This window comes from Microcebus murinus, chromosome 7 (assembly GCF_040939455.1).
Source record: "Microcebus murinus isolate Inina chromosome 7, M.murinus_Inina_mat1.0, whole genome shotgun sequence".
Classification (NCBI taxonomy): Eukaryota; Metazoa; Chordata; class Mammalia; order Primates; family Cheirogaleidae; genus Microcebus; species Microcebus murinus.
In genome coordinates, this window is record NC_134110.1 from 55,297,110 (window position 1) to 55,320,961 (window position 23,852).

Sequence of the window (23,852 nt, forward strand, 5' to 3'; positions counted from 1 at the left end):
TATTTTTAAAGAATTACTTGCCAAGTAAGAGAAAACCTTCATGTATCTGTACTGTGTTTCTATTAACAATTTCTCCGTTTATAAAAGGGAAAAAAAAAACTGATTTCTAGTTAAAAATTTTAAAAATATTTATTTTCTTTTAGCAGGCATATGTATGCCTAGAAATAATTATATAAAACATTAAGATGCTATATTATCTAAAGTCTCTATGTAATGTTTATTTAGTAAAACAAAGTCTGAGGAAGCTATTATGCCTACATAATAAACTAACATTTTCTCAACATTTAAAAAAACGACTACAATATAGGTATCTTTAGAATATACTGTCCAATAAACTAGCATTTGTTCAAACTCAGAGTAAATTAAAGGTGTGTGTACACACACACACACACACACACACACACACACATACACACAAAGGTGTCTGTATACACACATACATATTCTTATATTTTTCTTATTCATGTATCAGGCAGAAAAAAAGCAAAAATTAAACAAAATATCTTTATTAATTCCTAATTATCAAGATGACTTCTTTCATTTTTCACTAAGACAACTAAAATTAACTACACAAACTAGACAAATTAGTATTTCATAAATTTCAAAATATTACAAAACACTGAGCTCTCCTGGGCTTTCATGTAAGCACACAGTCTACCTCTCTAAATTTTAACTAGCTTCTTTTCTAGTAAGATTTCTTCTAAAAGTGAATTTTATTGGATAGTCATAAATCTATTTAAAATAAAATGTGACCCATCATGAACTATTTAAAATAAAAAAATAAAACATGGTTCTTTAGTATCTTTCCATTATTTCTTCTATGAATTATTAATAATCTCATCTTTTAAATTAAACTCTAGATCATATTCAAGACAATCTGCAAACTTACAGTGTTAGTCGGATCTTCTTGTAAAATTCGATCATATAGCTGTATAGCATCATCATATCTATTTTCAAAAAAAAAAAAAGAAACATCAGGAATCATTACCTTAAGAATATAATGATAAATAGTCAATACAGAGAAAGATTCAAGACTAAAATGGCAGGGCTTTATATGCATTTATAATTGCTATCCAAATCTTCACATCTTCATTTAACAGTAAAAATTTACTATAGTCTTACTTTATTGGGGAAAACAAGTTATGTATAAAGTACTTATAGAAAAACTATTTCAAAAATATGCTGATGCAATTTGGTGTAAATATGAAGTAAAAACTAGCCACAACAGGTTGAAGAGACAGAACAAGTATCAGAACCAGACTTAGATATGGCAGAAATGTTGGCATTAACAGACTAGGAATTTAAACAACTATGTGTATATTTATGCCTCTAATGGAAAAAGTGAACAAGAAAAATGGGTAATGTAAACAGAGGTGGAAACTCAAAAAAAGAATCAAAAGAAAATGCTAGAAATCAAAAACAATATAATGGAAATGAAGAATGCCTTCATGGGCTTATCGATAAACTAGACATAACCTAAAAAAGAACCAGTGAGCTTGAAGAAATATCAAGAAAATCTTAAAAACCTGAAATGCAAAGAGAAAAGATAGTAAAACAATAGAACAAAATATCTAAGACCTGTGTCAATTAAAAAAATGTAGCATATGTGTAATGATAATACCAGAAGGAAAAGAGAGAAATGAACATAAGAAATGTTTTACATAATAAGTGTTGAGAAGTTTCTAAATTTATGACATAAAACTACAGATCCAGGAAGCTCTAAACATTAAGCAGGATAAATACCAAAAAATCTACACCTACACATATCGCATTCAAATTCTAGAAAATCCAAGACAGAAAATCTTGAAAGGCAGAGAAAAAAACAACTTATCCTCTTCTCGAGGATAAGATTTATATCAGACTTCCCTTCAGAAACTACACAAGTAAGAAAAGGGTGGAATGAACCATTTAAAGTATTCTAAGAGAAACCATCACCCTAGAATTCTGTACCCTAAGAAATTGCCCATCAAAAGTGAGAAATATGAACTCCCTGACAAATCAAAAATTGAAGAAATTTGCTGACAGTAGACCTGCAAGAAATGCTAAAAGCTGCTCTTCGGAGAAAAAGAAAATTGTATTGGTCAGAAACTTTGATCTATATAAAAGAAAGGAAGAGTAGTAGAAAATGAATAAATGAAGGTAAAATAGAATCTTTTATTTTTCTTATTCTTAATTGATCAGATAACAGTTGTTCAACAGAGTAATAGCAATAGCATATTCACGGATTATAGTTTATGGATAAGTGAAATGAATAAAGGCAATGTTACAACTGACAAAAGGGAGGAATTGAAAATACTATTTTATAAGGCATTTGCACTGCCTGTGATGCAGTATAGTGTTATTTGAAAGTGGAGTTGGATTAGTTGTAAATGTATATTACAAACTGAAGGACAACCATTAAAAAATTTTAAGAAAAAATAAAAAATAAAATAAAATAAAAAATAAAAAAATAAAAAATTTTAAAAGAAGTATAAAATATAACTGATATATTGAGAGAGAAAAAATGAAATCACATAAAATACTCAATTAAACCAGGGAAGGAAGAAAAGAGAAATAACAAAAGACAGAAAGAAAAAAGAAAGAACACAGGCAATCAAAAGAAAATAGTTACAAATATAGATATTAAACCAACTATATTAATAATCACTTTAAATGTGAATGGTCTAAAATGTGAATGGTCTAATATAACAATTAAAAGACAAATACTATCAAAGTGAATTAAAAATCATGTCCCAGGCCGGGCGCGGTGGCTCACACGCCTGTAATCCTAGCTCTCTGGGAGGCCGAGGCGGGCGGATTGCTCAAGGTCGGGAGTTCAAAACCAGCCTGAGCAAGAGCGAGACCCCGTCTCTACCATAAATAGAAAGAAACTAATTGGCCAACTAATATATATAGAAAAAATTAGCCGGGCATGGTGGCGCATGCCTGTAGTCCCAGCTACTTGGGAGGCTGAGACAGAAGGATCGCTTGAGCCCAGGAGTCTGAGGTTGCTGTGAGCTAGGCTGACGCCACGGCACTCACTCTAGCCTAGGCAACAAAGTGAGACTCTGTCTCAAAAAAAAAAAAAAAAAAAAAATCATGTCCCAACTAAATGTCTACATAAAACACACTCTCAATATAAAGATATAGCAGATTAAAAGTAAAGGGATGGAGAAAGATACACTATAACAGTAATCAAAAAACTGTGGTAGCTTTTTAAATTTCATACAAAGCAGACTTCAAAGCAAGGAAAATTACCAGGGATAAATAATATAAAGGGGTCATTCTCAACAAAATATAACAATCCTTAATACACATGAGATTAACAGGATCAAAATACATGAGGTAAAAACTAATAGAACTGCAAGGAGAAATAGATGAATCCACTATTAGAGACTTTCACACTCCTTTATTTGTCATTGACAGACAAAAAAGGCAGATAATCAGTAAAGACACAGTTGGACTGGACTAGACAATCAACCATGCAGAAGTACTAAAAATAAAATTTTAAAACAAATGGCAAACAGAAAAATGGTCTGAAAGCACTCTTACAAATCAAAAAGAAAAATAATTAACTTAAAATTGTCCTAGCTTCTAGAAAAAAATATGGAATATCATTGAGATGTTGTAGTGAGAAAAGAAGTCTTCAACAAAAATCAATAACCATAAAAGAAAAATCAATAAACTGAACTTCATCAAAATTAAAAACTTTTATGTTTCCAAAGACATCATTTAAAAAATAAGTACCCAAGGCAGAGAATAGGTGAAAATATCCACAGCACATATATCTGACAAAGCTCTTTTACCCAGAATATATAAAGAACTACAAATCGACATCAAAAAACAGGTAAAACAACCCTATTTTTAAAATGGACAAGGATAAAAAAGATACTTTAAAAAGAAATTATTTAAATATTCAATCAGCCATGAAAAGGTTTTCAACCTCGTTAGTCATCAAGAAATACAAATTAAAGCCATGGGATGCTAGTTCACATGCACTAGAACGCTTAGAATCAAAAATGACTGGCCAGGCGCGGTGGCTCATGCCTGTAATCCTAGCACTCTGGGAGGCTGAGGCAGGAGGATTGCTCGAGCTCAGGAGTTCGAAACCAGCCTGAGCAAAAGCAAGACCCCCGTCTCTACTATAAATAGAAAAAAATTAATTGGCCAACTAATATATATAGAAAAAATTAGCCAGGCATGGTAGCACATGCCTGTAGTCCCAGCTACTCCAGAGGCTGAGGCAGCAGGATTGCTTGAGCCCAGGAGTTTGAGGTTGCTGTGAGCTAGGCTGATGCCATGGCACTCACTCTAGCCTGGGTAACAAAGCGAGACTCTGTCTCAAAAAAAAAAAAAAAAAAAAAAAGATTAACAACACCAAGATCAATAGGCTTGATGTTTGTCATTTTTAAATGGCATCACACTGTTCACAAGATTTGTTTACCTTTCCATAGCTTCAAATCTCATGCCCGTTAGTCGCTTGACTCTGTGACTGCCAGGGAACTGTCTTCTTAACTCTTGAAGACAAAACTGAAAAACAATTGGTAAAAAAGATTTGAAGAGTAGTAATTATATTATATACACTAAATCAGAGGTCCTCAAACTTTTTAAACAGGGGGCCAGTTCACTGTCCCTCAGACCATTAGAGGGCCAGACTATAGTTTAAAAAAAACTATGAACAAATTCCTATGCACACTGCACATATCTTATTTTGAAGTAAAAAAACAAACGGACAAAAACACCAGCATGTGGCCCATGGGCAGTAGTTTGAGGACGGCTGCACTAAATGGACTACAAAGAATGGCCTATATAGTATTTAATGTATCTTTTTAAATAATTTCATTAGCATCATCTAATAACATGAAGTGAAATTAATCAGTAATGAATAATAATAGGGTAAAAGAAGAAATATGAAATTACAGTGAAGGCAACAATCACTTCTTAGAAACTGACCATGCTCTCAACCAGGAAAGCACACAAATTGTGAGATCAATTAATAACTCTTCAAATACTATTATCATATTATTTCTTCTTTAAAACTGCCTCCATAATGTGTCAGGCCCCTATTTAAATGACAAAATCAGCTTCCTGGCTTTTTCTTCCTAATTAAAATATAAGCATTCTGCCATAAGAATTAAAATTTTTGGTATTCATCTAAAGTCCCTTGTAAATAATATTAACATTGTTTAATTTTGCCCTGTTAAGATCATATATTAATCAATCATTCTTTTAATCCACATATCCTGACTTAGAGTCAGAAAATACAGACACCAAATCTATGGAGTACCAATTTCTTTGGACAGGTATCCATAATTCACATATCAACTCGACTAAATAATCAGTTATTTATTGAGTACCTATATTCTCAGTAACATATGAAGAATTATAAGAGTCTTGGAAGTGCTGGAAATGTCAGAGTATGCAAATGACCCATTCAAGCACCCTAAAACATGAGTAACCAAAAAGATGCCTTTAATTACTGATGAAACTATTAATTATTAATAAAATAAGTTTTAATATGATCTGAAAACATAACTTCAAAGTCTATGGCTGAAAATGTGCCACACTAAGAAAAATATTCAAGTTAGTCAAAAGCAAAGATATATTCGTTTATTTGTTTGACATCATACAAAATTATATTAGTTGGTCAATCATTACTTGTTCAATCAAGCTAACTGTATGAAAAATCTGAACCATTAAAAAAACACTGCTGCTCTTTGGCAAAAATGTCTATTTAAAAAAAAAAAAAAAACACTGCTGCAAAAAAAAGTTATTGTCTAATTTGATCTACTGCTTTATCTATTAGTATTAATTAATCTGACTTCCTACTTTATCCAATGGCATTTGGCAACTTCAAAAAGAAAAATCAGAATTTCTCTCAAGATATAAAACCTCTGTGGATATTTAAAAGACTATGTCTCATAGGTTCTGGAGGTAACTCAACGAAGGTTTTGTGGAATGTTTTTACTCCTAGTAGCTCTACTGTAATTATGTGTCTAGCCAACACAAGGTGATTGCCTTGAAAAGAACAATACTAATTCAGACGTGAATGTTCGCCTGGGATTTCTAATTTTTGTTTTTGTTTCTTTTGATTTAAATGAGTAGGCAGCATAAAGTAGCACTTAAGAATTCAGGATAATAAGAACAACAAAACAGAAGCCTCTGCCTCCTGATTTATTAAATAATATAATGACAATATCAAACACAAATCAAATCAAGAAATAACTGTGAAGACTAAATAAAAGTAGGATGTAAAGCAATTAGCATAGTGCCTTGCACATGACAGTCCAAAAATATAGCTATCATTGTCATTTTATTTTAAAAGTAGTATTAGTATTTTAAGTCATGTTCTGTACATGTCAGGATTTTCTAATAATTTAACATATAACAGTACTTAACATAGTATATTCTGAAAGTCATTCAACAACCCCCAAAACAAAATTGTTTTAAACTCTATCTTTTTTATTTTAAACTCTGTAATATAGAATAAATCACCTAGTAAGTAGAAAAACTTCAACCAATTTAGTCTCTTCAGTATAAAAGTGGAATACTAAATCATACTTCCCAAGGTAATTAAAAAGACTTAAGAAGATATTATATCCCAAAAGTAATTAGTTAGTACCACTTACTACAAAAAATAACATTCAAAATCAGCTATGGAAAGCAATCAATGTAAGGCATACACTAAGTCTTAACTGTTGTATATAATTCATGAAGCAAATTAAATATAAGATAAAATATAATTACTTTAAATACCTACCAATGCCAAGTCATCCCGACCATAGTCCAGAGCTGCAATCATCACCTGTTCATATATGATCCAAACTAAATAGACAAAAAGGGGGGAAAAGCTGAATTTAATATAAAAATCACCCAAACAGAAATTAGATTAATAAATTCTTCTAGTTTCTGACATTTCAGAGAACATTATTTATAACTAAAAATTGATTGTATTACATTTCTGGAATTAAGAATAGGAATCACCCTTACATGCTTTCAGTAATGTAAAATATTTTAATATCTTGTAAGGTAAAAATCTCAATTATTAGTTCTTTAAATATGAAATGTCTGATTTTAAACTATCTCAAATAAGAAGCAGTACAATTAATTGAAGTATGTATCTAAACCATAGACATAGTTTGCCATATTAACAGTAGCTTGCTTATGCCAGCAGTGAAGAAGCCTGGAGAGCCAGTGGGAAGGAAATCACAAAAGGCATTTTCACACCTTGCTGAGAATTGAATATTTTTCCTTGCAAGAAGTGGTCTAAAGCCTGGAAGAAATGATAGTCAGTGGTAGTCAGCAAGATGTTTTGCACTGTGTTTCAGCACTTTGTCTTTATCTAACCATTGTGCCAAACACTTGGAATTATCAAAAAAAATCCATTTTTCATCATACAAAACAATACAGTGTAGAAATGGTTCGCCTTTATGTTGTGACAGCAAAGAAAGGCAAACTCTGAGATAATTTCTCTTCTGATGCTCATTTAATTCATGTGGTACCCATCTATCCAGCTTCTTTACCTCACCATTTGTTTCAAGTGGTCCAACATTGCTGGAATAGTAATGTTAAACCTTGCTGCTAATTTACACATAAGTTGAGATGGATCTGCTTCCACTACAGCTTTCAATTCATCATTATCCATCTTGGTCTCAGGTCGCCCACATGGCTCATTTTTAAGATTAAAATCACCAGAATGGAACTCCTCAAACCATCAAACTCCTCAAACTGTGTGTTCATTAGCCACATCCTTCCCAAACACTTCATTGATATTTTGAGCTGTCTGCACTGCACTAGATCCACGATGGAACTCATATTCAAAAATAACATGAATTTTTTACTTATCCATGGTTTCACAAAAATTGCTCTAAAAAAAATTGAAAGATAATCACAAGCCAAAATGTGATGTTTAAAGAATAAAGATGTACATTCACAATTAAAAAAAAAAACCAAACAAGAAGTGTCAAAGTGAAATGTCAGAGATATCAACTGTCAAACTTACTACTTGAGGAAATCAGACATTCCATTCTAAGGAACCTAATATTTAATACCGTTACTGTTCTAAAAGATTCTTTATGAAATACATTTTGGCCAAACATTTGCCATCCCTGTGAGCTTTAAAACAAAAATGCCTATTTATTTTACAACTACCAAGTAATCAGAAATCCTCAAAATAAAGTATCATTAAACCTGTGGGAGAAAAAGCCACAGAGAATATTCATACAATCAGTACAAAAAACACAACTGAAAAGACAGTTTTTAAAAAAACCAAAGAACCATAAGTGAGACACATCCTGAGCATGAATGTAATATATTAGCTGAACAACTTACTATCATCTCCAAGCTTAGATGCATACTCATTAATTAATTCTTCTCCAACTTCTACAATTTGCTCACTATTTCTTGAGTTTTCTTCTCTCCATTTTCTCATTTTATCTCGCATTTCTGAAAAAAATATTAATGAAATAAGCATGTTATTTATGTATATATACACACAAAAATAATTGATGTCAAAAAATTAACAAGACAAAATTAACTATTTAGGTAAAGAGAATAAACTCACACTAATGTAGAAGTCTATGTTATCTCAAAGTTAATAAGGTAAAAAATCAATCCTTTATACTGTGGTCCCCAAATCCCAAGGCCATGGCCTGGTACTGGTCCAGTGGCCTGTTAGGAAGTGAACTACACAGCAGGAAGTGAGTGGCTGGTGAGCAAGGGAAGCTTCATCCGTATTTCCAGCCATTCCCAATCACTCGCATCACCACCTGAGCCCTGCCTCCCCTACACACCCCACCTTCGTCTATGGAAAAATTATCTTCCGTGAAACCAGTCCTTGGAGTCAAAAAGATTGGGGACCACTGCTTTAGAAGACCGAAACAGCATTACAACTGATATTACAACTACCTTTAAAAGTAACCAATAGCGTGGGACTGCTACAAAGATCTTCTATCTCAGTAAGTAACTATGGGTGTTCAATTTTGGGGGACCACAGACTACTTTCAGAGTTTAATAAAAGCTAAGGATTATTTTCTCAAAAAATGCATACAATTATATAGTCCTGTGTCAATTAAGGACGGGGATATGTTCTGACAAATGGTCTGTTAGGTGATTTTGTCACTGTGTGGACATCATGGTGTGTACTTAAACAAACCTAGATGGTATAGCCTACTACTCACCTAGGCTGTATGGTATAATGGCCTATTGCTTCAGGCTACAAACCTATACAGTATGTTAATGTATTAAATACTGTAGGCAATTACAACACAATGGTACTTGCATATCTATACAAATCTAAACACAGAAAAGATAAGGTACTATAATCTTATGGGGCCACTGTCTTATATGCAGTCCATCATTGACCAAAAACATCGTTTCTATATGTATATAGAAATCTCAAAATATTCAAGGATATTGAAATATTCTTGAAGTTCACTCATTGACCCAAGAATACAAAATGTTCATAATCAGAGTATCATATTCCGCTATTAGCACTGAAGGGGTGTTCATCTCAAAACTTCCTTAATACTAACATTACCAAAAAGGTACATATAATTAATAAGAATATACCACTATGCAAAGAAATAAACAGCAAAAAAAATTAGAACAAAGGAAATCATTTGATATTTAAAATACACAATATGAATATTATAAAATACAGTTGAAAGCACTGATAAACAACAAAAGAGAACAGCTGTGCATATTATAATGCAACAGACAATTCTGGAAGCTTTAAAAAACAGCACTGATAATAGCAGAAATACTAACTAAAGAAAAAAGTATCTAATTTAGTCCCCCTCCTTTTTTAACAGTCTTACAGACTTAATATGTTGAAACCTTCACCCCCAATGTAATGGTATTTGGATGTAGCGCCTTTGGGAAGTAATTAGGTCATGAGAGTGAAACCCTCATGAATGGGAGTATGGCCATTATAAAAAGACAGGAGAGCTTGCTTATTGTCCTGGTTCTGCACCATATAAGGAGGTTAGCTTCAACCTGGAAGAGGACCCTCACCAGACACCAGATCTGCCAGCATCTGTTTCTTGGATTTCCTAACCTCTAGAACTGTGTGAAATCAATGTTTGTTAAGACTTTCAGTCTTTGGTATATTTGTTACAGCACCCTGAACTAAGACACATAGCTAAAGTAGAATGAACCATCCAATTCACCCATCCATACATGCTTTCTTACTCTGTCTGAAAATCTCACATACCTAGTCATGTGAAATACTACCTCTTCCTCCTATAACATAGTCATAAATGTTGAATAGATAAGATTGAATTACATATTTGGTGAACAGATGAGTTAAATGAACAATATGTGAGGCCACTACAGAGTAAGTATTAGAGAAGCACTCAGGATTTTACATGTATCGTCTAAGCCCCTATGTTCAAAGTCTACAAAAGAAAACAAAAATCATCATAAGATAAAAATAGATCCTAATTTACAAAAATGACTGTTAAAAATCATTACAAATTAACATACAGTTAATTTCTTCTGAAACCTAGAAATCAGCTTGCCGCTCACTCTGCACAAGAATTCTGAACTAAGTCTTAAAGTTTGAAGAGGGAGCTCAGCAGGCAAATGAGAAAGTAAGTTATTCCACACAGAAGGAACTATTTACTAGTTCAGAATCAAACACAGTGGGGTCAGGAAATGAGTGGGTAGGAAGTAAGAAGAGTTAGTTTCTTATAAGACTTGTATTTCATAGTAAAGAACCTAAAGGGTTTTTAAAGGCACAGAACTAAAAAAATGTTGAGCAAAAGAAAAGCAATATGCTCAGAGCTGTATGCTAGAAAAATCATTCTGGTTTAAAAAAACACCAGAATGCTGTTTTATATGTCAATATAAAACTGATATGTTTTCTATGTCAATTTAAAAAATAAATAAATTTGAAACAAACAAAAATAATAACAATAACAACAAAAACCCAGAAGATAAACTAGAAAGAAGTAAAATGTTAAAAGAAAACAAACCAGTCACAGAGGATGCATAGTCTAGTAAAAAGAACATGGGCATAATAAACTTGGTTTGAACTTGAACTCTATCTTACATGACCTCATCCAATTTTAGTTTCCCACACTTATCAATGGAGATAATACTTTTAGTTGAGGGATGTACAGTTAGGATTAAATAAAATAAATATAACGTTCTCAGCAGAATGTCTGGCATACATTGGGAATTTAGTAAGAATTAGTTCCCTCCATGTCAATGAAACAATCTAAGCAAAATACATAAATCAATCTATGACACTAAATAAAGAGAATAAAGGGAGAAATTAAGTACAAAAAATCATGTATGAACTATTTTATTTCTTTTTTAAGAAACTCTGAAAGGATGGTGGCAACTACAATAGCAGTAAACAACTACAAGACCTGCCATGGTACCACCCTGTATGCAGAAGAAAACTAAAGGAAGGAACAAGTGCTATCTGACGGATCCAGCGACAACAGAACCCTAAAGAGCCAATAAGGATTCACTAGAAAGCACCATAAGCCAATATGGGAACACCATGTGAAATAAGGAAGGGCTCTGTTCTCTCCAGTCCCAAGTGAGTGCAAGTAGCCAGAGTGAATTCTCTATTCTGAGCCTCTGTTAATTCTCAAAATTGACTGGTCAAAGCCCATTTTAAAACAAGACTCCAGACTGAGGAGAATGGAATCAAAATTCAGCAGCCTAAGGACAGCAGGAAGGGGTATACAGTCAAAAAATCTCAGAAAGCAAGAATTCTACACAAAAACAACAGAAGAAAGTGCTTGCTAAAGTTAAAAAAAAAAAAAGAACTTTACTGAACTCTATCTCATTTCAAAATTTCAGGAAAACTAATTTTGCATAAAAACGAACAGAAAAGTAACAAGGTTAAGTTATCAGAAGAAAAGATATATCCTAGTTATCAGAAGAAAAGATATATCCCAGAATTCATTGTTATATACACTGAAGGCATGCCAGAAAGATAAGCCCATAAAACAGATAAAATCCATAACACATTATTTCAAAATTAGCTAAAAGACATTAAGAAAATGATACAGGACATAAAATAACAACATAAATCTGAACTAGAAGATCTCAAAAATGAGGTGAAAGAGCGCATCAGAATCAGAAATAAAAGAAAAATAATTTCAAAAATTAAAAACTAAACCAGAAGAAAATAAACACAAAGGGTGAAAAAGAAAAATTTTCCAACTATAGAAGAGATGAAGAGGTAAATAAGGGTTTGAAAGATATGACAAATATCGAAGATAGGCAAAGAGCATCCAACATACAGATAAAAGTCTCTGAATAAGAAAATCTAAGCAAAGACACAGAACACATACTAAAAACTATAATTCAAGAAAACTTTACTGATATAGAAAAGAACATACCACATATGTGAGAATATTAACACTGAAAAGACCAATACCAAGGCATTTGGTAGTAAAATGTATAAACTTTAAAGTGGGGGGGGGATATTTTAAGTATTATAAATGGAGGACTTTACTTATAAAGGAAAGAAAATTAAATCATTAAACTTTTCCAAAGTTCCAAAATATTTTATGATAGAAGAAAATGAATTAATATATTTAAGATATTCAAGGAAAGGAAATAGGAGCCAAAGATTTTCTATCCAGCAAAATTCAGTTCCAAGTATAAAGTGCACAAATCATGATCAACATGCAAGAACTTAGAGAATATTGTGCACATGCACTCTTCTTAAGGAAATCTATGAGAGAACAGGTTTCAACAATCAAATGACCAGAAAGACATCAATATAGGGACTTGTGATAATTATTAATTATGTAGTTACTTGAAGAACTAAAAATAGATAATAGCTAAGAGGCAGAAAGCCTCTGACAATGCAGATCTAATATTAATACAACTATAAAAAGAAATAGGTGAGAGAACTAGAGCTGTTATGGTTTGAATATTTATGCCCCTTCTAAAAATTCATGTTGAAACTTAAATCCCCAGTGTAGCAAGACGTGGAGCCTTTAGGAGGTGATTAGGCCATGAGGGTTTCACCATCATAAACAGGCTTAGAACCATTATAAAAGAGAGTGAGGGAGTGAGTTCAACCCCACTTTTTGCCCCTTAGTACCTTCCCACCAAGTGAGAACAGTGCTTAACCCATCATCTTGGAAGCAGAAACCAGGTCCTCACCAAACACCAAACCTGCCAGTGCCTTAATCTTAAACTGCTAGCCTCCAGAACTGGGATAAATAAATTTGTGTTCTTTATATATTACCCAGTCTCAGGTATTTTGTTATAGCAGCACAAAAAGACTAAGATGAGAACACACACAAAAAAAACCTTTTTTAATGTTTTTAGTAATAATAATGGTGATAGTATTATCATTTTTTTTCTAAGAGTGGTGTAGTGGTAATAAAACAAGGAATCTTTTACTTGTTTTAGTCTAGAGCTGTCATTCAGTGTCCTTAAGAACCAGGTGTCATATGGAAGAAAGGAGATACAGACACAAAAGAAAAGGAATTCAAGTAAATCTTCCATAATCTTGAATTTGAAGTATCAACATGAACTCGTCAAGTATTCTGTCTTTAAATACATACACATACATTTCCTAGCTATGGCAAATCCACTAATATTGAGCATGCATAGCACCAAGATTGTGATCCTGAAATACCTTTCTCACTAAAAGAAATGTGGACTTCTTAGAGAAATAGCTGAGTTCAGGTAAGTGGCAAGAAATGTATGGTGATCTTGGAACATCTTGTTATACTCAATAGCAAAGAAGACTGCTAGAGTCAAATCAAACAGACTCAGGAACCAACTTGCAGAGCTTCTACTGATCAAAGAAGCGACAATTTTAATTTGAATAATGGTAATATTGCGATCGCTGACAATTCATCAAATATATTTAAATCATGAGTTCATAATGATGTATATATCTATATCTATGTGTGTGTGTATATATATATATATATATATGAAATTAGTCACCTTCAGAGGACATCAAGGAACCAATTTTGAAAATGGGCAAAAAGCATTTATCCTGCTTTTCCCACATGCACCAACATGTAACCAAATAATAGTGGACTCTTTATATTAGGAGTCCAACTAACAAATGAAAAATAGTAAAATCAGAATTTTACCATTTTGCAAACTCAATGGATTACAACAGGCAGTAGGCATCAATAGCTGCTAATATAGCTGCTATAAAACAGACAGCCAGATACTATGCACCTTCTATAATCCTGACAGAAAGATTAAATGAAGACTGATACATTCTCCGAATCCAGCTGCCAATTTTCAAGAAATACAGAGGACAGAGCAACATACTGAATTGCATTATGAATATGTAATCAGGACAATCCTGACAGTGACAAACTCTACAGGTCAAATGGCCCAAGTTCTTCAACAGATAAATTTTGAGAAAAAGAAAGAAATGGAATGGGAATCTAAAAGATGTCTCAAAAAATACAGATTTGGATAATCTACTTTAAAATGCAAAGAGGTGATTACTAGAAAAGTCAGAATAATGTTTACTGATGGAAAAAGAGAGGTAGTTATGATTGGGGTGGGGTACCTGGAAGGAACTTTTGGGAGGCATGACAAAGTCCTATTTCTGGACCTGGGTGATGGTTTCAGAAGTGTGTTCACTTTGTAATAAATAACCAGTTGTAAATTTTTTATATGGTTTTTTCTTTCCATTTTATCTTACAATAAAAAGATATTCAAAAAAAGAAAGAAAGAAGGAAGGAAAATCCTTTAAAATATACAGAGAAGAAAATCTTTGTCTTTTACCAAATAAAGACTGAGAGGCTCAAAAATATTCATTAATAGGTTAAGTGGTAATATATTTTCCTTAACATCTGACACAGAGGTTTAATAACTAAACAGTTTTAAAATACAGAGCTTATATTTGCCCAAAATGATCTTAAAGCTATCATAAAATTGTTACTGTGTAATATTTTGAATTCTGAATGTAAACAAAAACCAGCATGGGAATATACTTCATCTGACATGCTAAAAACACATTGTTTTTGACATGAAGATCCCAAGAAATAAAGTTACACTGCAAAAACATCAGTAAATACAAATGCTTCAAGACAATGGCAGCTTGAAAACACAAAAAACCCCAAACAACTCCAACTTTTATCCCATTCATTAGCTCATCAAATTTTATAGTTTGCATAAAGTTTTAACCACTAAAAGAAATAATCATAAAAGAATGTAATAACACTGTTACTCATTTAATTAGTGATACAAGACCAATGCTGGAAAAAAAATTCTATTCACTTAGGCAGCAAACAAACAAAAAAAAGTATCATTTTATTCAAATCCAATCATAAATATCTGACTAAAATAATACTCTCTTAAAACTGAGGTTGGCTAAACAGGATTAAGAAAATGTAGCTCTATAAGGATGTCGGGTTTACTGCCTAAACCCTGGTGGCTTTATGTAATCCCAGTTTTTATCCATAGTTCAGCAAATACATTTTTACAAAGAATATATATAGCATCTTTAAAGACTACAGCTTTGGTTCTCAAACTCATTCAAACTACATCCTCTATACACTTACCCTATCTGAAATCCACATTCCCTTTCAATCTGGCAGATTATTAAGAGGAAGAAGGGCCTTGGGAATATGAAATCTTTAAGTGTTTTTGCAGATCTGTTCTATAATACTGCACCACCTGCTTATACCCTGACACTCAAATCAAGAAATGCTAGTCCAGACAAATTGCTGTAGTTCAAATTATCAAGAATTACCATTTAATCTACTACATACATTCTTAATTTGCTTTGGAATGGGAATTTTCAGCTATATCCTTTAAAAGGCAGTAGAATCTCTGCTCATAAACTAAAGATACAAATCAAAAGGGAGAAACTGGTTCCCATCTCCTTTTTTGTCAAATACCTCATTTATCACCAGTCTTGAGTTTTCCATCAGTCTCCTCTTACTTATTTAAAGTCAAGGTATATTATTGGAAAATCTGATTTTGAAAATATTCCCCTTTTATCTATTGATTTATCCCTATGACTTTCACTCAATCATTCAAAAATATATCAATACATTATTTCAATAATATATGCTAGAAATATAAAAATGAAAAAAGAATCATTTTTCTGAGAAGCTCATGAGCTAACAGAAAAATTGTAAACAACTGCAAAATAATGTGATAAAAATCTATGCTAGCAGCATGTTAAAAACACTAAAACAGCAAAGAGAAGGATTAATTCTACCTGGCAGAAGAGAGTGTTAGAGAAGACATTTGTAACATATGAATTAAGCCCTAAAGATGAAAGGGTATTAGAAAAAGTTTAGGGCAAAAGAGCACAGGCAATGGTGGAGGGATGAAGTATCTGATGTCCTCGAGGATTGGGAAATTGCCCAGGTTAGGGGAAGAGGAAAAGGAATGCCAATCCATCCATTGCATGATGGATCACAGGTTAATTCTTCATTGATTGTTACTCAAAAAAGGGTGAAAAACACATTTCTCTGTCAAGACTACTCCCAGGGACCTCAAATAAAAACATGAAGGATTCCTCCCAGAGGAGGGAAAATCAGAAAAAGAAAACACTTTATCCAAATAGGGGGAAATAAAGAGCTCTTTCACCCAAATATTCCCCTATTTATCCATGCTCCAAATTTTAAAATAAAATCAAATTGAGTATAATATGTACTTCAAGATATTTTTAAAGAATAAAATAAAAGTAAAAATATTATCTATATATTCTTATACCTCCTTCAATGGTATTTTCAAGTATTACTCACACTTCAATATTTCCTCACAACTGTTTTCATTACCCAAATATTTTCTCACTGTTTCAAAATGTCCATGCTTAATATTTTTATTTTCTTTCTTCAGTTTTCTCTTCTACCCTTGTAGAGTTAACAGTGTATAGTAGTTAAGAATGGAGATGCCAAATTCAAACCGCTTAAGGTCAAATTCCAGCTGTGCCAGTTTCTGGCTGTCGGATATCAGCTGAGTTAATCACCTTGCCCTTTAACGTTCTTATCTAAAAAGTGGAGATGAAAATAATAATGCCAATATGATTGTTGTAGTAAGCATTATGAGTCAATTTATATGTTAGAACAGCACCTGGCACAACATGCACTCAAAAAATGTTAGCTATTATTAATACTTTACCCTCTATTTCCTTTCCAGGACACTGTGAATTGTCTTTTGGTTTCTGAACCAAGAGGTTTTGAAGCTTCTCCTCAGTGGTACACCCTATAAAAGCAAATGTCATTTATCTTTTTCTAATCCCACTATCTCTGGCTTTGCTCTTCGCATTGCATTCACAGCAGATTTAAAGCAGAGGTCAATAAATGACAGCACCAGGACCAAATTCTGTAGCTACTTGTTTTGTAAGTAAAGTATTACACTTTTATCAGAACACACCCACCTCTATATGTTTAGGTAATGTCTACAGCTATTTTTGTACTATAGTGGCAGACAAATACTTAAGACAAACCATATGGCACAAAAAGCCAAAATATTTACTATCTGATCCTTTACAGAAAAAGAAAAAAAAAAATGCCAAACCCAACTTAGAGTTTAACATGGCAGAAATGGCACAGGATCTCAAGTTAAAAGACCAGGGTTTAAATATCAATTCTGCCACACTAATCAGCATGATTAGTGATTTTGGACCTGTCCACTTAACATTTCTAACCTCAGCTATAAAATATAGTTGTCCTTCAGTATCAGCAGAGGAATGGTTCCAGGACCCCTCTAGATACCAAAATCCAAGGATGTTCAAGTCTCTTATATAAAATGGTATAGTATCTGCATATATCTTATACACATCCTTCTCATACTTTAAATAAATCATCACTAAATTACCTATAATACCTAAAAAATGTAAATGCTATGCAAAAGTTGTTACACCATATTGTTATTTCTATTATTTTTATTGTTATTTTATATATACATATATTTAAATATTTTGCATCTGCAATTGGTTGTATCTTTGGAAGCAGAACCCATGAATATAGAGTACTAACTATATCACAAACTTGTCTTATAGGTCTCTTATGAAAATTATATAAAGCAGTATCTGAACCCCTCAGATATTGCTTGTATAGGACAATAGTTTGGGGCTTTTTGCTTGTTTTTAGGCTGATTTTGATTACTATTAGGTAGGACATGCACTCACCAGTTCTTTATAGGCAGCGCTACTGTCTTCCACCCAACATCACACATTTTCTTCATCTGCTTGGCCCCTCAGTTTAGGACTTCTAATATTAGATAATTTATGTAAAGCACTTCATAAAATGTAAAGTGCTACAAAAATTTTAATTACTTTTATTTTAAGGAAAATAACATAACTTTCAATGTCTAGAAAGAAATAACAGCTCTTTCCTTATTCTTTCCTCAAAAGTGATTTAATGCTTTTCATTTTACCCCAACTCACCCCACAAAAGACATGCTCCTCAAAGCCAAGGTCATTTTATTATCTACCGCTTAAGTAAGCTGCTTACTGCTTGTTTGTACATTTTATTAACTACTGTGAAAGGCCCCTGGGATGAGCTAAAGGTCAATGGTTAAGAGAATGGCTATGATTACTTCGTTTAGTTTTTCCATGAGGACTAGGTATCACTATACTGAGTTGGCCTATGAAAGATGGAAAAACATGCCTGTTACTTTTTCTGACTCCTTTAGTCCAAAACTCCTTCCCCCAATCCTATATTTTCTCTACTTCACTTTATTATATATCCTGAAATACCATTTAGATGAACCACCATACTTCTTTAAAAGGTCAATACCTGCGGGATAACAAATTTGAAATTATTCATAGTCCCACATACTTGTCTAGTCAGATTGGTTGCCAGATGTTGAAAGAAGCTATTCTGTAAGAAAAGGCCACTTGATTTGGAAAAAGGGTTAATTTTAATAAATTAATAAAATATAATTTATTTTATTTTAATGCACACAGAACACCAGAAGTGTTTTTCAAACTGTGTATTACAGACTGTGTATTAGTTGGGTGTACAATCAATTTAGTGGATTTCTTCCAGCATTTGGTAGGAAAAAATGAACAGAACAGAATGCATTGCTCATACTAAGAATATCTTCCAAATGAAACTTTGGTTTCAGTTTATACACACACTCAAACAATCCGTATAAATATATTTAACTGAGCATGAGTTAATTTATAAAAGGTATTTCTTATTGTGCATTGAGGAATAACACTTGTACAAAAGAGGACATAATTTTTTAAAGCATAACTTCTAAGAAGAACAGTCTAACATACAGTTACAAACATTATACTAAAATAGCTGAACAAAAACAAGGAACACTGTTTATATATGAAAATATTACTTTTGAAAAATAAGCAGAATTTTACCTACGAACACCTGAAACTATATTACATAGCTGACCCTGCCACACTGCATGCTATCATAAATACCATGTAAAATTATTTGCCACACATTAATATTTTCTGAAATGTCTTAAATATATTCATCACATCACTAGTAAAAATAAAATTATCTCTTGAAGAAAATATGTTTTCACTTTTGACAGCCCATTACCTCACAGTCACAACATCAGAAAACCAAAGTCATAGTCTTTTCCTAAAAACGTGGTCTCCCTTTTCAGTGCCACATTTCTGTTGGTTCCAACTTCTGTTAATGCTACCTGAGATTCCATTTTTGACTGTTATTTCTGACTCCTCCTTTGGTTTCTAATTCCTGTGAACTCTTTTGAAATATTAATAAGATTTACACTTTCCACTCTATTTCCACTGCTATTATCCAAGCTCAGGCTCTCATCACCCCATGTTAAATTGTTAGGATAGCATCCAAACTGGATTCTCTACCCAAATTCAATCTGCAAATCACGACCAGATATTTTTTTAAAGATTTACTTCATTAGACAATTTAAATTCTTAAGATACCCAATAATTTCTACTACCTTTTGGGCAGTATAGTACAATGATTAGAACCATGGTCTTTAGAGTTATTCTTCATCTACTTACTGAATGCCTTCTACATGCCAGGCCTGATCTAGGCACTGAAGATAAAGAAAGAAAGAAGATAAAGTCCCTGTACTCATAACACTTACATTCCAGTAGAGTAAAAAAAATGACAAACCACATAACTTCAGATAGTGATAATTCCTAAGAAAAAAATTAAAGGACCCTAGGATGAAGTCAAGAGATTGGGAGGACAGCAGCAAAGGGCAGGTCAGAAAAGGCTTCTCTAAGAAGGTAATTTTTAAACTGAGGGAAGAATGAGAAGGAGTCAGCCATAAACAGCAAATCTTTAACTTTGTTGAGACAGAAACTATCTCGGCATGTTCCAAGAATAACAGAATGGCAGTTTAGGTGGAGGAACTTGACTAGCTAATAACTGAGCGGAGGACAGCGGCATAAATGCAGCTCAAATCTCAGCACTCCCTTTTACTAGCTATGGGATACTAAACAAGCCACTTCACTTCTCTAGTTTCCTTCCTCACCTGTGAAATGGAAATAAGAAAACCCTCTTCATAGGATATATGTGAAGATAAAGTGAGATAATGTATACAAAATGTTTAGTAGCTATTTTCATCATTATTACCATTACTATAGATACTACTAGATCAAACTTGAAAAGCAAATACCATATCTTAGCATTCACTCATTGAGCAAACAAGCATTCACTGAAAGCTTGTTTTCTCTCACCACTATGCTGGCCAATGGAAGGATTGAAAAGACAACCTGTGTGTGTAAAGGATGTAAAAAAGTAATTTAGAATAATTTAGAATAATAAGGTTCAATAAAAATTAGAATAAGTTAGAATAATAAGGTTCAGTAAAAATTCTCTTAACCATCCACCAGTTAGAATTAACTCAAAGAATTTCTTTATGCAAAATATACTAATGATGTCCACAACACTTTAGAAGCTCTTGGCTAATAAGCCTCATCAGCTAGCTCTTGGTTAATTGTTTCCATCAGTTATTACATTTAAAAAATTCAACTGTTTAGATCCAAACCAGTTCATGCCAGTTCAACTCAATGTAATTATACAGTATAATTAAATATAAGCCAAAGAAAACTTGAGTGCTAAAAGATAGACTTATTTCTATGAAACAAAGCTGGATGTTTTAAAAGGACTCCATAAAAGTATTAAATAATTAACTCTGAAAAACTGCTATCATATTAATTTTGGGGACTTAATTAAAAATATTCTGAGGAAAACAATAAAAATTTAAAAGACTTATGCACTGAAGCTGCTATAACAGGGTCTTTTAACATGGAGTAGGGTCCTGATAAAGTAGTGTCCTGTTAAAGAAACCAAAACTAAAAAATCGTTTATTTAATATGACAAGGCATTTCAATGGGGGGATTCCTGTCAAAGAAAAGGCCTCTCCTATATCAACATGTACATTTATAAATTTTAAGTTTAATGAAAGGAGTCACTGATTTTTTTTAAATTATGACAGTGGATCTCAACTATATACAAAATAAAGACCAAGCTCCTTAGTTTAGCATTCAAGGCACCAACCTACCTTTCTAGCTCTTACCTTTCAAAAACGACCTTTCCAAAATATATACTTCATTAAAACCTGATTATTATCTATTTCCCATACATATCTGTAATTTTTAGACTCCAAAGTTTCAAAGACCTACATCTTAAAGGATGAGCAGAAATTGCCTTAAGAATGAGAGAAGATACATGGTGCCCATCTACTTTTCTAGGGAAAATGCAGAAAAAAAGTGGTGACGTTGTTGTTGGAGGCAGAAGGCAGATAATGAGTTAGTTCAGTTTTGAGTTTTATTAATTGTAGAACACAAAGTATATGTGACCTGAAGATCATTGCAAATACAGTCTTCAGTCTGGAAGTGAAACCTCAGGGTATGTTCCATGAAATCTGGGACCTTGCCAGTCTTGTTCAGAATTGTATCCTCCAGTACTAGTACAAAGTACTCAAATACATGTTTTACTAACATGTTATTTAGCATATATGTTGATAGTCAAAGCTGAGTGTGGATGAGACTGCCCACAGAAGACATTTAACCTTTTTTAGATCTCTTCAAAGCTAAAGAGATCTTTGAACTATCTTTTCCAAAAAATATACAAATTTTTAAAAGTACAATCAATTTTGCACATTATTTCATGGAGTTCCCAGACCACATAACAGTTACACCTGCATCAATCATAAGTCTACTCGTAAGGAGGGCTACGGAAAGAACCACTGAAGACACCAAGAACATAAGGAGCAAATGGATGTAGAGGATTCAGCAAAGGGAAGGTATGAAAAGCAAAAAGAGAACCTCAAAGAATGTTATTAAGAAATCCAAGAAAAAATATTTCACAGAGGGAGTGATCTACAATAGCAAAGGTAGTATAGATACACAAAACACGACAGAGTTGGCATTCAGACTCCCTAGAGACCTTAGAGGAGTGGTAGGGCATGGAAACCAAATTGTGGTTGCTTAAAGGACTGCATAAAAAGAAAGGAAGTAGGGGCAGTGAACATAACTAAAATTCTCTCAAATATTTCTCATAAATATTTTTCAACAAATACTCATTCAGTACCTACTATATGCCAGGGATTATGTAAGACATCCTATCCATGTTCTGCCCAAATAGCATATTCTCAAGAAACTTGACTATATTCTCCCTACAACTCTAAATTCTCTTTCCCACCTTCAAACTCCTATGTAATTTCCCTATAGAATAAGCACCAATAACTTTCAACTGGGCAAATAAACCACATATTCTACTTTTTTTATAGAGCCTAGCAAAGATTTGTATAGGTCTTTTATAAACAGGTGATAAATTTTTCTATCACAAGAATTACAGTGCTCTTCTAAGTCATGATACTATTTGGTAGAATTCCTAAGGACACAGCTCTGGCAGACCTCCCACCCTGAAAAAAATCTAAACAAAACACTATCCCTGAGAATCCTCTCATCTCCTACATCCTAAAAATCTGTTACCGTAAGTCTCTGAAATAAAAATCTAGAATACGCTTTTCTTAAAAATACCTTAAAATATAATTTTAATTATGGAAAAGTCTAAACCTTCATTTTACTAACAAGCAAACTGTATCCTATTAGTTGAGTTGCCTAATTTCATCAGAGACACTAAAGAAATAATTCCAAGACTAGAAAAATGATTTATAGTTATAATCTTTTGACAATTTATTAGTGTTTATTATTAAGCCCATTGGCAATTAATTTAGTCAACAAATAATTACCAGGTTCCAGTGATGTGACACTGAACAAAATAAGTCTGGTCCTTTCCATTCTAGAAAAGACAAAATTTTAAAACTTAACACTACTAGGCAAGTGTTTCAATAGTATTTCATAACTGAAAGACCAAGGGTAGGTTTTGTTGCTTGTTTTATTTTCTTGTTTGGGTTTTTCCTTTTCTCCTATTTCCTTTTTTAAATTTTGATAGAAATATGGGGAAGGTAGGGGGGCAGAGTAGAGTGGTCCAGGAAGGCTATCTGCAGTACATGACCTTTGAGAGGAGTTCTGAGAAATGCTAAAATTTAATGGGGGAGAAATGCAATGCAAGGAGGGAAGAACACTCCTAGTAAAAGGAATAGCATGTGTCCAGCCCTAAACAAGAAGCAAGGCAATTTAGAGAATTCAACAAAGGCCAGCACAGCTAGCTCACAAAGTGAGCATGAGAATGGCTCAAGATAAAGCTGGAGACATGGCAAGAGAAAAAACATACAGGGGAGGGACATAATCTTGTGAGTATTAACTAATAATAACATATCCTTTTATACAGTACTTAGTTTACAAAGTACTTTTAACATGTTTTCTATTTTGTTCCTCAATAAACTTGTGAAGTAGTTATTATTTATTATTACAAATCTAATCACATCACTAGAATACCCATAGGGCAAGGTTCAAGTTACATAAATTATCCTGTCTGTGAATAGTTACACACCTACTTGTCCTTCAAGATGCTACTATCATCTAGGAA

The 23,852-nt window shown here is 32.8% G+C and overlaps 1 protein-coding gene across 2 annotated transcripts in view; it reads right to left on the reverse strand.

Annotated features, from left to right (window-relative positions):
- Positions 1-23,852, reverse strand: part of EMC2 (ER membrane protein complex subunit 2) — a 62,170-nt gene that overhangs the window by 36,563 nt on the left and 1,755 nt on the right. For both annotated transcript variants that reach the window (XM_076005075.1, XM_076005074.1), the window contains exons 2-5: positions 8,311-8,424; positions 6,740-6,804; positions 4,424-4,509; positions 890-947 (exon numbers count right to left, since the gene is read on the reverse strand). In XM_076005075.1, the coding sequence (XP_075861190.1) occupies positions 890-947; positions 4,424-4,509; positions 6,740-6,804; positions 8,311-8,424 (323 nt within the window). The remainder of the gene's footprint in view (positions 1-889; positions 948-4,423; positions 4,510-6,739; positions 6,805-8,310; positions 8,425-23,852) is intronic.